Here is a 13808-nt window from a genome sequence, read left to right as displayed (position 1 = left end):
CGAATCCGGTCAACTTCTCTGAGTTTTGAATTAATTTCCACAATGACTTTCGTCTCACACCACGATCGGCATCGAGGCTGCATATTATTTGCAACAAATACAAAAANTAACCTTCACTATTGAAAGGAACAACTACATTTTCAAGACAACCACTTTACTTACATTTCTACCATCTTTTGCTTTATTGAATTCCATCANTGCAAAAAAGTATGCACAAGTAAGGTTAACTTAAGGTTAAATTCCACAAAAGTAAGATTGAACTGCAACAGTTTCATGATCAAAAAGATCAAAAAGACACAGCACAATAAAACATATAAACAATGTATTCAATTTAAAAAATATATTCACAAAAGGAATGTACTGGAAATAAACAAAAAGAGGAATGGAGGAGGAAGCGAGCATGGACAAAACCAAAGAACAGTGGTAAGAATAGGGTTTTGCTATACACCATCATATTATTGAATCATGTATACTCATATACAAAACCTTTATCAACTTCATAAACTTCTATAGGATTGTATTTAAAAAAAGTTTAAACTAATTTACAGTGCAAGAAAAGAGATTGGATAGNAGANAATATTGAACATGAAACGTAGAAAGTGGCCTTATTCAGGAGTTCAAGGAGTATTGTGACCATCAAGTGAAAATAAAGTAGATTCGTGGCANCATAAATACGACNATGTAAAAAGTATTACAAGCCTTGTAAAATATTACACATAACAGGAGTGACTTTAAATTATCTGCACTTAGTGGACACATATGGATGCTATGCNATCTCATTACATAACACACCAAGACTCAGAATAAGCAGCGAATACCCTGCATGCATAAAGGAAGATAAAATATACAAAAAGAAACACGATGTAAGAAAGCAACTATAGCACATTAAACAGTATCATTCATAAGTCAAGTTAAGAACAACCTGTTTCATTAATGCACCTAAAAAGAAGATATAACATCGAGATTTCGTGACACGAAAACCTGACATCTCACAAACCAAAATAAAAATAAACAAATAATATTTAGAAGTCACATCAAAGCTAATATTTAGAAGTTCAATGGTCAAAATATGAACAAGAACCAGAGACTCAAAGCAAGACACTGAGAAACACAACAACGGATCTATGAAAATCAAGCAAATGCAAAGAATACTTCAGAGCTTATACAAAGCTCCAAACTCACACAGCCAAACAAAATCCGGTTATAGTCGCTAATTAAGTGAACCTAACTGAGTAAACAAGTCAGTTTCTAAATGAAGTAATAGCAGAATAATCTGCAACGAAACAAAAATATCCCAACAGTCTATAAATGTTAAAACCAAGGCAAACTGTTCAATGGGAGAATTAATGGTACTAATGCCTGAAGACAGCTTGTAGAGATGGAACGATGGAAACAGTATCCCAAAACATATTGTGGGCTAGCAATGAAATAAAACTAAAACAGTATGGTGGTCAACAAACAGATGCTGTTGATAGATTCAGTAACCATTTGCCACAGCCAATAGAAAGCTAGGAGATATCAGGCTCAGAACAGAACCAACCACCAAATTGCTAGAATCTCTTTTGCAAGTTGCCTAATTAGAATAGAATATAAACAATTATAAAAAAGAAGGGAATAAAATAAATAAACCCTAAATTCTACTAATGCACACGAATTAGTTTTCACAAATAGGATTATATAAGATCAAACATGAAACAAATCGACAATATACTAAAATTTAATAAAAAAAATCCAAATTTAAATTTTCTACATTAATTCAGTACCAGACATGTTCAAGCAGGATATTTTGTAACTTTGAGGGTGACAACAGTATTGTGAAAAGTAAAAACAGTCAACAGGTGGAATTGTTTCAAAATCTGATATGAACTAATTCAAAAAAGAAATGAAGGCATAGTTAATACACCACAATAGCTTTTGTCAGCCTTAGCAAAACCTTACCATGGATCTTCGTGTGGAAGAAAAGATAAAACATGGTTGGCAGGAGGACAAAGTCCATAAAAAAATAGTCAAATCTTACACACCAAGTAAAATCATTAACAATAACTGTTATAATCATATTAACAAAAACCCAATTACATTACCAATATTCTCCAAAACTTAATGATGACATTTGAAATACTATATCCCATAAACTACACTAAAACCCAGAAAAGAAGGGCAATGTCGGCTTGCAATTCTAATGAGCACATCCACTACAAGCAACTAATCAGACTCATGATATAACAGAGACCAACAAAGTAAATTTTTTTTCATGACAGAAAACCATCTTGTGAAAGGTTAGTGTATGATATCACAATTTTCTTTCTAGCATTTTAAAGTTCAAAAACAAGTTCTCCTATCCACTAAAGTTTTACAACCTACTTCAAAATTCACACTTTTAACAAACTCTAAACCACTCTCTGTTATTGGATAAAGTTCATGGAGAAAAATTTATTAGGATTCAGTTTCCTATTTTTTTAGTTTGGGATAAATTTTTAAATAAAGCACTTGTTAAAAGACATGTTTAAAGATAATGTTAGTACTCTTCTTCTTACAAAACCGATAAATATTGCACCAGATCCTTTGCAAAGGAGTTTTTCTGAAAAAAAAATTGTTACATCTTCAACAATGGACTATCTCAGTATTTTTGCAACCAAGGTTCGAAAGTCTCGTAAGGTTCGAAACTCTCCCATATACAAAAAAAAAAAAAATGAAAATACACCTACCTCGCCAAGGTAGGGTTAGACGGCCACGGTGGCGGTAGCGTTCGTCGACGCTGGAAACGGCACGAGTGGCGGCTGGAAGACACCCGAAGAATGACCGGCGGCGCCGCCTCCTGGTTTTCCTCCGGTGGTCGTTCAACTGCGAACGACGGTGGAGTCGTCAAGGGGGTTTGGTCGTTTATCGGTGTCGGAGCTTTGATCGGTGGCAGAGCTTTGATCGGTGCTCCTCCGGCGACGGTTAAAGGGCGCCGATCAGACGGTGTGGCAAGGATGAAATGTGGTTGGGATGAACACTTTCTCTCTCTAGGGTTTCAAAATGAAATGTGATTTCAAAATCTGAAAAGGAAAAATGATTTCAAAAATTTTTCAATGCCCTCTCTCTGTCAGACCATGGTTATCCACGTCATTTCAATTTTTTTTTATATCATTCAAAGCTGACCAATCAGAGCCTGACACGTCGATGGAGTCAAAAATTTGTCATGGAGAGGTTGTCAAAGTATCATTTTCCTAAAAAATAACATAATAATCCATAAAATCGCTAATGCCATACAAGCATCACAACAACGCTAAGAATTGCCAAATGTCCCAAGCTCATACCAAATTCAATTCCAGAACATCTTCCAAGACCGGATGCCCAACAGCTGTTGCGTGCATTCTATTCAATCTACATATTCTGTCTTCATTAGGAAGTATGCACAATAGATGATCCACAAATTCTGCTAGTCCTCCGAGTGTTGCTTCACCTCCTTTCCATGCCCAGAAAGATGGTGCTACATAGTGAAAGTGTGATGGAAAATCCAAATTTTTCTGAATGTATCTAGCTGCAAAAGACATTCCCCATTTGCATACAACATAATTCTAAAACCAAAAAGATGCAGAAGATATTCCAGCAAGGAGAGTGCATCAGTAGTACCTCTAAGTTGTTTCAAGAACCGAAAAGAAAAGCCCTTAGAATCAACCGTTAATACAACATGAGGTTCAAATAGAACATCTGCTTCAACTGTTTCCTTCAGTTTTAGCTGAAAATTAACAACACCACATGGATTTCACATGTGTAACAGGTAAAATTTCATATACAGATGCTTCAAATGTAATTCAGAAATGTGGCAAAAATTATCAGATAGATATCCCTAGAATAATAAAAGTTGAAAATGAATCAAGGAATAATAAACATTTCCATCATGGCTATAAGTTGTTTAGCACCCATGTTGAAAATGATATAAGAAAGACACTTCATGAACACTTTGAATGCTCCTATCTGTGTTTAACACGACTTTGGTTTTCTAAACTTTTATTAATATATAAATATAGATGGAAATGTCTCATCAAGTTAATTGCCGTTGGATTTCACTATTTCCACAAATGATTCATACTTGGCTAAAATAAACCGATTATCTTTTCTGATTTAACATATGTGACCATGTTGATTTGAAGCTTATTTTATATGTTACAATAGTATTGTAGCAGTGTTGTGTCCTATTTGCAATCCNTGCAAGTAACCTTTTNTTCAGGTANCAAACAGGTANCCTGTTCTTCATCCAAAAGACTTTAGCTATAACATATTGAACAGATTCTAAAAAATTTTGTGGAAAACAAANGGAAAACCCAGCTTCTGTTCCAGTCTAAAAAACACACTAATTACTAACATCTTATAAACAAAGCANTTACTCNGATTCTATACAGATGAGGCAAAAGCTCCCAAAGCCCCATTACCGAAATATCTTCCATAGAAAATAGAGACTTCAACCCTTCACTTGCCATCTTAGCCCTGAAATTGATAAAACATTAAATTTATACCTAGGAAGCAAATTTCCTCAGACATGTGTTCTTTACTAAAATACACTTATAGTCTCTCATCTTCTCTTCTATTTTATGACTTTGGTCTCCTATTTTAACTTCTTTTTTTTAACCAGAGTGTCATGAACCCAAAATATTCTTGGTCGAAAATCAATTTCCAATCTCTCAAAGGACCCAAAGATCATTTAAAAATACAAACCTCTCTAAATAGATATTTTTCAATACATACATTTTGAAAATTGAACCTCTCATCATACACTTAAAAGCACAAGATTATAGAACAATCATATCACATAATGCTGGTTTACTATCGGGTCTCCAAACTAATCATTTTTCTAGGCAACATTTGTAACATAAATATTAATCTTGACTGGCACAACAAGAATTGGTGCAAATGGCATTAATGCAAATGGTGTGACATCGATCGGTCGATCGACCATTATAATGTGAGTGATTCAATTTTTAAAATTTGAGAATATATTAATATTTTTTGTTTCGGTGGAAAAGGTCTTCCTAGTCTTCCTACACACTTTTCTGCCGTACGTCGATCGATCTCCTACTTCCCTTGCCGAGTCCTCTGCTGATGAATGCTCATGTCCGTTGAATCCGGCCGGGTACCTGCTAATGGCACTCTGACGCTCAAGTCAGTATTAATAATGGGATGAAAAGGTAGAGATAGAGAGAGAAAGTGGAGTAAATGTGCATTCAATGGAACCACCTACCTTTGACCCTGGACTCATATTTATAGTTTTCCTCATGGGCCAATGATTAACAAAACCTTAATCACGACCCAATAGTAGGCCTGATATAGTTAATCTGGTTTTACCTTAATCCTGAAAGCTTACCAAATTCTAATTTCCATCCTCGGCCGGACGCGCCCGCCGTCCGTCACGACAGCTTTGGTGAGGAATCCGTTCGAACTGGTATCGGGTCAGCTCCTTTATGCGAGCGTCCGTCGCTGATCGTTGGTCATCCGACATACCGGCGGTCTGCCCGTACGGCGACTTGACGGTTCAACGCCTTAGTCCTACCAGACGTTTCGTCTCTCAGCATCTTTTCGAAGAACATTTTTTGTGAGCATGGAGAATGCGGGGTTATCTTGTGACGATAAGACTTCATGTGAACTCTTCAAGGTTTTTCTCACAAACAGAGGTTACACCCGGTCGCCGAGACCGGGCTTCACCGTTGTCTTTCTTCGGGTTTCGTTGCATGCCGGTCGTCCTGACTATCCCTACGGCCGCCCGTCCCACTCCTTACGGTACACAAGCCCCCCAAGCCTGAGGTCACGCAGGGACTGAAAGGTTTCAAATTTTGAAAAGGTGACGATTCCGCTTCTCTAGCGTGTTTTGGGCGGGAAAGGTACGTGGCGTGCCGTGATTGGTAGATGAGCCTCTAGGAGCTCAACCGTCTCGCATTTGGGCCATTGAACGTGGGGTGATCTGACGGTGATGGTGCCTTGGCGGTTTTCAAAATTTTTTCTATAAATACGGGTCATGGTGGGAGGTCATCCACCTTTCTCCTCTTTGGTTTCTCCGATTCAACAATTCTTAGGTAATAAATGGCGGTGGTTAATGTCTATTCGTCCGAGGAGTCATCGGGTCGTGGCGGTGGTGGCGGGGCAGAGGCAACCAACGACGTAGGTATGTTTGCGGCGGGTCCGTCGGGGGCCGCCTTGGTGCGGGGCGGTTCCGTGGGTGCCGGATCGGCAGCAAATCCGTTGGGCGCCGGCGTGGAAGGGAGGGCTGCTTCTCCTGGTTCGGTGTCGTCGTCCTTCCTCGAGGCAAATTCGGATGAAGAAAACGCAATGCCGCCCTCTCCGGAAGCTGACAGACTGACAAATGGCATTTCCATTTTTCTGCTGATAGGTGGTGTTCGTGTTGACCCTGAGTCGGCAGAACCGACCGGTGGTTGGCCCCGGATCCGGGGATACCGTTGGGCCTCTCCCGAGGTGAACGAATATACGTCGGACTTTGGAACTCGCGCAGACTTATCCTGGTGGTCCGAACCTTCTTACATAGCTCACGATGTGGAAGATGCCTGTTTATTTCGGCTTGGCGTTAGTCATCCGAACGAGCGAGTGTTTCACGGGAAGGGATCGTATGCGAAGGATTTCATCTTCGTGTACACTTACATGTTTGATCAGATGTACATGAGGGTTCCGTTCACTGAGTTTCAGTCATCGGTCCTGAAGGAATTGAACATCACGCCGAGCCAACTGCATCCGAATGGGTGGGCGGTCGTCCAAGCCTTTACATCCTTGTGCACCGCTGTAGGGATAACACCTATGGTACGAGTATTCCTCCATTACTTCAATGTCCGTCCCGTACCGCGACGAGGATGGGTATCGTTGTCGTCGGTTCATGACCGGACCCTATTCAAATCGTTTTCAGATTCGCTTAAGAATTTCAAGAAGCGATACTTCAAGATAATAATTAAGGAGTCCGGAAGGTCTGAGTTTTGTGACTCTAACAGCGTGCCTCGGTTCCCCTTTTATTGGACCGAAGACCCCCCAAAAATAAAGGCATATGGTGTCGGGTTATTGGATGCGGCGGAGAAGGATGTCGTCCAGACAATAAATAGCCTACCCCGCCAGCTAAGCGCCTGTGGCTTCGTTGATTGTTTGAAATATGAGGATTTCGACCAAATAGCTTTTGGTATGATGTTTTTATTCGGATTTTACATTTTAACACCTTGGTTTGACTTGTATAAATTCTTGTTTTTCTTTCAGGATACATGTCGCTGCCCGTTCCTCGCTAGACCGGATGGTTTGCGTCGTCCCAACGTCGTCCGGGGAGCGTTGGGTCCCAAGGTTTGAAGCGTCCGTCCTTTGCTTCAAGCTCCGCGCCTACTTCCCAAATTCCGGTCGGCATTCCCTAAGCCAAGCTGGTTACCGTGGAGGTGCATCCCCATGAAGTCATTGCTACAGGCCGGGTGGCCAACCAACCGCCACTTCAACAAGTCCAACCCATTCATGTGCAATCTTCGGAGTCTCCTCCAGAATCGATAGTTCCGTTGGAGAGAAAAAGGAAATCTCGTGAGGAAGGCAAGTCTTCTTCCAAGAAGAGTCGCCGAAGTGGGAGCTCGTCCTTGATTCCTCTCCCGGCCGGTATTTTTGATACGACCTTTGATGCTGCTTCTCGGCTCGATGTGCGGGCCAGTTCTTCACAGCGGGCGGTCATTGAGCCCTTATCCGAGGGAGAACTCTATGGGGCGGCCGTTGAAATGATGGCCCGTGGAGTTATGATGGCCCTGAATGCTCGTGAAAAAGGGAAAGTTCGAGAAGGGCGTGATTTGCTCCGCGAGCTGGCCGAAGAACAAGAGTCATCGACCGCCCTCCGTTGCCGGGTGGAATCGCTTGCTAAGGATCATGAAGGGTGTGGCGAAAAAGATGCCAAGTTACAAGCGGACTTGGAGGAGGCCAAACTGCAATTGGTCAATTCCAATAAAGCTCTTACGGCTGCCCATTCTCGTGAGACAAGTTTGGGCGAAGAGGTTAGGAAGCTGAAGCTCGAGGTTCGCCGCCTGGGCAAGAGGGGGGACGAGCTTGTCGAACAAAGCGACCGGTTATCTCAGGAGTTACTTGTTGTCGGTGAAGAAAAGAAGAAGTTGGGTGCAGAGTTGGCTCAAGCCAAGGAAGAGTTCGCTCAGCTGGATGCGACGGTCATCTTAGAGCATGAAGAGGGGTTTAACAAAGCCCTACGTCAAGTGACCCATTTGCTGAAGGTGGACCCGATCGCCACCGGATTCGATCTCTACCAAGATGTATATGATGGGGAGATGGGTCCGGTGCGAGCGAACCTGACGGCCGAAGGAGACAACGGTGCTGGAGGGGAAGTAGGTGAAGGACGCCCAGATGAGACGGGCGGTGCATAATCGTGTTTAGATCTTTTTCTTTTTTGAGCGTTTAGTGGCTTTTTTAGGGCGGGGTCGGCCTCGAAACACTTAGGAATAGTTAGTGTTTGGGACTCGACCTGCTCATGGATTGATTTTTTGTAAGCCATGCTTCATGTTTTGATTTGGATAAGTATAATCAATATAACAGATGTTCAGTTCAAATTATATTTACTTGTAAGCCATATTATTTATTTGCAACGCTTTGGGGATTGCGGGGACGAAGATGTTCGAGAAGGCAAAGGTGTCATTCGTCACCTCGCCCTTGTTTAGTGGGACAGATCCCTCTTTGATAATCATGAGAAGGCAGGTAAGTGTCGTTTCTCCTTTTTGTTTCCGATCGGGTGGGACGGATCCCTTTTTTGGGATGGATCCCGTTTTTAGGGACAGATCCCGTTCGCCTGGTTAAGGTAAATTAATACCGTTTTACTTCATTGGGACGGATCCCGTTTTTAGACCTCACAATGTGCCTGGAACGACCCTGTTGGAAAACTATTAAGTGCTTGAATCGTTTACAATTGTAACTTAACTAAAATAAAACTTTAGATGGGTCGTGTTCCATGTGTTGGGGAGCATTTGTCCGTCCGGTCGTGTTAGGCGGTAAGCTCCATTTTTGAGTGTGGCAACGACTTCGAAAGGACCTTCCCATTTAGCCGCCAACTTTCCGGGAGAAGAGGTTCGTCTCGCTTCCCCCGTCTTTCGCCATACGAGGTCACCTTCCTGGAAATCTTGTGGACGGACCTTTGAGTTGTATCTTCTTTCGACCATTCTCTTGCATGCTTCAGCTCTATGTGTCGCCCGGTCTCGACGTTCTTCCACCGTATCGAGTTCGACTCGGAGCTCTTGATCGTTTAACGCTATGTCTTCTATCTGTCTTCTTAATGAGGGTTCTCCCAATTCGACCGGGAGCATGGCATCGACTCCGTACGTGAGGTTAAAAGGTGTTTCCCCGGTTGTCCTGTGCGGCGTGCACCTGTATCCCCACAAAACCTCAGGCAACTCCTCTACCCATGCTGCTTTCTTCTCGCCGAGCCTTCGCTTCAGTTCAGCAACTATAGTTTTGTTGACAGCCTCAACCTGACCGTTCGTTTGGGGATGTTCAACGGAACTAGTTACGTGTCTAATCCCCATATTTGAGTAGAATTCTCTTAGCTTTTTATCCGTGAACTGTCTGCCATTGTCCGTGACGATCGTTTTCGGGAGACCGAACCTACAAATTATTTTCCAGCAAAATTTTTGGACCCGGACGGCGGTGATTGACGCCAGGGGTTCAACTTCTACCCACTTAGTAAAATAATCGACCGCTACCAATAGGAATTTTTTCTATGCCGGGCCGACGGGGAAAGGGCCGCCGATGTCCATGCCCCACTAAGAGAAAGGCCAGGGGGCGATAATAGAGTGCAAAGGATGGGGTGGCATCCGGGCATCATTGGCGTGCGCCTGGCATTGGAGACATTTCCTAGTGAAAGTACGAGAGTCCTCCTCCATCGTGGGCCAATAGTAGCCTGCCCGGAGTATCCGGGCCTTCAACGTCCTTTGTCCAGAATGAAATCCGCAGACCCCATTGTGCAGCTCGTCCAACACATACTGTGTTTCTTCTTTGGATAAGCATTTGAGCAGAGGGGTGGAAAACCCCCTTCTGTACATATCGTCCCCAATGAGTAAAAAACGAGCTATCTTCTTGGTTTCAACTGGCCGTAAGTCCTGGCCGTCGTCTTGTTTCTTCATCAATTCCCTTATCTCTCCTCGCCAATCGGTGGCGTCAGTGGTTTTGGAGTGACATTCGACGGACGGTTGAAGAAGGACTTGCCGAATGACCGTCGTCAATTGTCCTTTATCCTTCTCGGAACTAAGCTTGGACAATAGATCGGCTCGGGAATTTTGCTCCCGGGGAATGTGTTGTATGTCGACTTTCTCAAACTCTGCGACTAAGGCGGATGCTTTATGAAAATATCTAGATAGGTGATCTTCTTTCACCTGGAACTCGCCGTTCATCTGTCCGACCACCAATTGTGAATCCGTCCGGCAAACTACCTTCCAGGCTCCCATGTCTTTAGCCAGCTCCAGTCCCGCCACCAAGGCTTCATACTCCGCCTGGTTGTTGAAGGTCTTAAATTTGAACAGCAGGGAATGCTCCAGGAGGAAACCGTTCGGTCCTTCCAAGACTATTCCCGCCCCGCTTATATTTCTTCTAGAAGCCCCATCCACGTTTAAGTTCCATTGATCGTCGTCCGCTATTGGCAACTCCGCCGCAAAATCCGCGAGGTGTTGACCTTTTTTGGACCCTCGTGGCTCGTAACGTAATCCGAACTCGGATAGTTTGACGGCCCACCCTACCATCCTACCCGCCAGGTCGGGTTTCCTCAGCACCTTGGAAACCGGATGGTTGGTTCGGACCACGATCTGATGACTCTGGAAATATGGCTTTAAACGCCGAGCGGCGTGAAGTAACACCATTGCGACCTTCTCAACTTGGCGATACCTGGTTTCAGTGTCCTGCAATGTACGTTTGACGAAGTATACAAGCTTTGGGCAGGGGTGTTCTTGTACCAATACCGCACTGATGGCAGTATTTGACACACCCAGATACACATGCAATTCGGCCCCCTTGTCCGGCCGGTTCATCACTGGGGGATTCATTAAGATTTCCTTCACTTGGGCGAAGGCTTGTTCACTCTCGGGGTCCCATTTGCTAGTGGCCTCCTTCTTCATCTTCTTCATTATTGGCCTCGTCCATTCGGCTAGTTTGGGGATGAATCTAGACAAAGCCGTTAAACGCCCGACCAACCTCTGAATGCCTTTCAGCGTTGACGGGTTTGGCATTTTTAATATGGCTTCACATTTATCCAGATTGGCCTCGATGCCCCTAGAGGTCAGCATAAATCCGAGAAACTTCCCACCTGAGACCCCAAAAGTACATTTAGCCGGGTTTAGCTTCATTTCGTACCTCCAGACCTGCCCGAAGACCTCCTCCAAGTCGCGCAGGTGGCTCTCCTCATCCAGTGACCGAACCACCATATCGTCAATATAAACGTCCATACAATGGCCAATTTGTTCTACAAATACCCTATCCATTAATCTCTGATACGTAGCCCTGACATTCTTCAATCCGAACGACATTACTTCATAACAATAATTTGCCTTGTCGGTCATAAAGGCAGTCTTTTCCCTATCCAGGATGTACATGGGAATCTGGTTATATCATGAGTAAGCATCTAAAAAGCTCAGCATTCTGTGCCCGGAGGCGCCATCCACCAATGCATCAATACTCGGTATGGGATAGGAATCTTTGGGACATGCCTTGTTTAAATCTGTGTAGTCGGTACACATTCGCCATTTCCCATTTGCTTTCTTCACCATCACCACATTAGCTAGCCAAGTGGTGTAGGTAACTTCTTTGATGAAACCAGCCTCTTTCAACTTCCGTACCTCATCTTCGACCGCCCTCCTCTTCTCGTCTCCCATATTTCTCTTTTTTTGCGACACCGGTCGGGCATCTTTGTATAATGACAGCTTGTGGGTCATAACGGAGGGGTGAATGCCCGGCATGTCTACTGCCGTCCAAGCGAATAAGTCCCGGTTTTTCCATAACATGTTTCACAACTCCTTTTCAATTTCAGCCGGTAATCCCCTTGCTATCATAATGGGTTGAGTTTCTCCCACCGGTTCTAACCGATCTTCAGTATTGGTTCTCGGGTCAAGGTCGGCCAGGGCGACCTCTGACCGACTCATTTTCCTCCTTTCTTCCTTTGGGTATATGCGCAATCCGGTCGCATAACACTCCCTTGCCGTCTTTTGATTAGCCCGTACGGTGCAAATGGTCCCCTTCTGAGTTGGATACTTCATGGTCAAGTGGGGGGTGGAGACGATAGCTCCGAATGCGTTTAGGCACGGTCGTCCTATCAGGACATTATAAGAGGTGTGTGCCTCCACGAGAAGGAATCTCACCTTCATCTCCCCACTTTCCCGTCCTGTCCCCAAACGGGTGTGCAAGTCAATATATCCTCGTGTGTCCACTCGCTCTCCGACGAACCCTACTATCTGCTCGTTATAGGGGACGATGAGGTCCTCTAAGATGTCCATTTGCAAAAAGATCTTCCAATACAGTATGTTGACTGAACTTCCTTGGTCAACTAACACTCTACTAACCCTGTACCGGGCTACTTCAATATCGATGACCATCGGATCGTCTTGGTCGGGGTCCGGGGCATGGAAGTCTTCATCTGAAAAAGTGATGGGCGGCATAGTTCTTCGTGGTACATCCACAGTGTGTATGGATCTCAACGCCCGGATACTTCTCTTTCTCGCGGAGGAGGTAGGTCCTCCTCCAGCGAAGCCTCCAAAGATGGTGTTAATCATTCCCCTCAAAGGTCCTCTTTGCTCATTCCCTCGGCTGCGACTCCTATCCCTTTGGGCCGTCAGTCTTCCCTCATCTCTTGGCGGACGATCGTAATCTCGGTGGCTCCTACCCTCCTTTCTTCGCTCCCAAGGAGGACTTTTGAACCTCGTATAGGGATGTTCACTCCTCGGCAGTTCTTCCTGACGCCGTACGTCCTCCCTCTTAACGTATTGTTGCAGTCGCCCCATATGGATTAGTTCTTCAATTTTATCTTTCAACGTCACGCAGTCTTCCGTATCATGCCCGGAATTCTGGTGGTACAAACAATGCTTACTTAGGTCCGCCCCCGGAGGGGTCGGTCTCTTTGCTGGTGCGGGTAAGATTTGGGTGCTCAACGCTTCCTGGAGTATCCGGGTCCGAGGAGCGTTGAGGGGGGTATAATGGGGAAACCTCGGGCCCCTTGGCCCTTCCCTCAGTTTCGGACCGGTCGGCCTATTTCCAGATCCTTCTGCCTTTCTGTTGTCATTTTTCTCCGCCTTAGCCTCCTGCTGTTCTCGCCGGTGATTCTGTTTCATGTTTTCCACCTGAGCTTCGTCGGCCGCCCGTTGTCGCAACTCCTCCATCGTCTGAGGGGGGTTCCGGCATACACTATCCTTGAACGGGCCTGGTCTTAAGGCGGGCATCACGTACTGGAGGGCCAATTCCAAACTAAGGCCTTTAACCTTTCGGTCCATGAAAGATTTCAAAGACTCCTATTTTCCTTGCTTCAAGTTCATCAGGTCCACCATCGTTGTTAGAATCGCTGCAACGGAATAATTAGCGTGGAACAAACCAAGAAGGGGGGTGAATTGGTTATTTCTTTTTCGCGTGCCTTTAATAATTTTTCTTACCAAGCTGATAATAAAATATAAACCAAGAGTAAGGGAAAGAGAAAAATGCACAGNTGATTTTATCCTGGTTCAGATCACAAGGATCCTACGTCCAGTCGCTTATCTCTAACAAGATAAACTTTTCCACTATCACAAAACAATTACAAATATTAGTCACCAAGAAAAATAATTTGTAAAAGTTTAGAAATA

At 44.1% G+C, this 13808-nt stretch overlaps 2 protein-coding genes across 2 annotated transcripts in view; both read right to left on the bottom strand.

The window, feature by feature from the left end:
• LOC106780044 (probable lipid-A-disaccharide synthase, mitochondrial) overlaps positions 1 to 4678 on the bottom strand; it is a 12563-nt gene extending 7885 nt beyond the window's left edge. The window contains exons 1-3 of the mRNA XM_014668276.2: positions 4371 to 4678; positions 3616 to 3721; positions 3300 to 3523 (exon numbers count right to left, since the gene is read on the bottom strand). Coding sequence (XP_014523762.2) covers positions 3300 to 3523; positions 3616 to 3721; positions 4371 to 4463 — 423 coding nt within the window. The 5' untranslated portion in view covers positions 4464 to 4678. The remainder of the gene's footprint in view (positions 1 to 3299; positions 3524 to 3615; positions 3722 to 4370) is intronic.
• Positions 4679 to 11987: 7309 nt separating this feature from the next.
• On the bottom strand, positions 11988 to 13463 carry LOC106780034. The gene has a single exon (XM_014668270.1). The coding sequence runs from the start codon at positions 13461 to 13463 to the stop codon at positions 11988 to 11990; it is 1476 nt and encodes a 491-aa protein (XP_014523756.1).
• Positions 13464 to 13808: the final 345 nt, after the last annotated feature.

The sequence above is a fragment of the Vigna radiata genome, unplaced genomic scaffold (genome assembly GCF_000741045.1).
Source record: "Vigna radiata var. radiata cultivar VC1973A unplaced genomic scaffold, Vradiata_ver6 scaffold_386, whole genome shotgun sequence".
NCBI classification, from domain to species: Eukaryota; Viridiplantae; Streptophyta; class Magnoliopsida; order Fabales; family Fabaceae; genus Vigna; species Vigna radiata.
The sequence above is the reverse complement of the archived record's forward strand: the minus strand, read 5'-3'. Positions and strand labels throughout refer to the sequence as shown.

Excerpts from the sequence above, each read along its gene's own strand:
- LOC106780034 (XM_014668270.1), bottom strand. The coding sequence starts at position 13,463 with ATGGACCGAAAGGTTAAAGGCCTTAGTTTGGAATTGGCCCTCCAGTAC.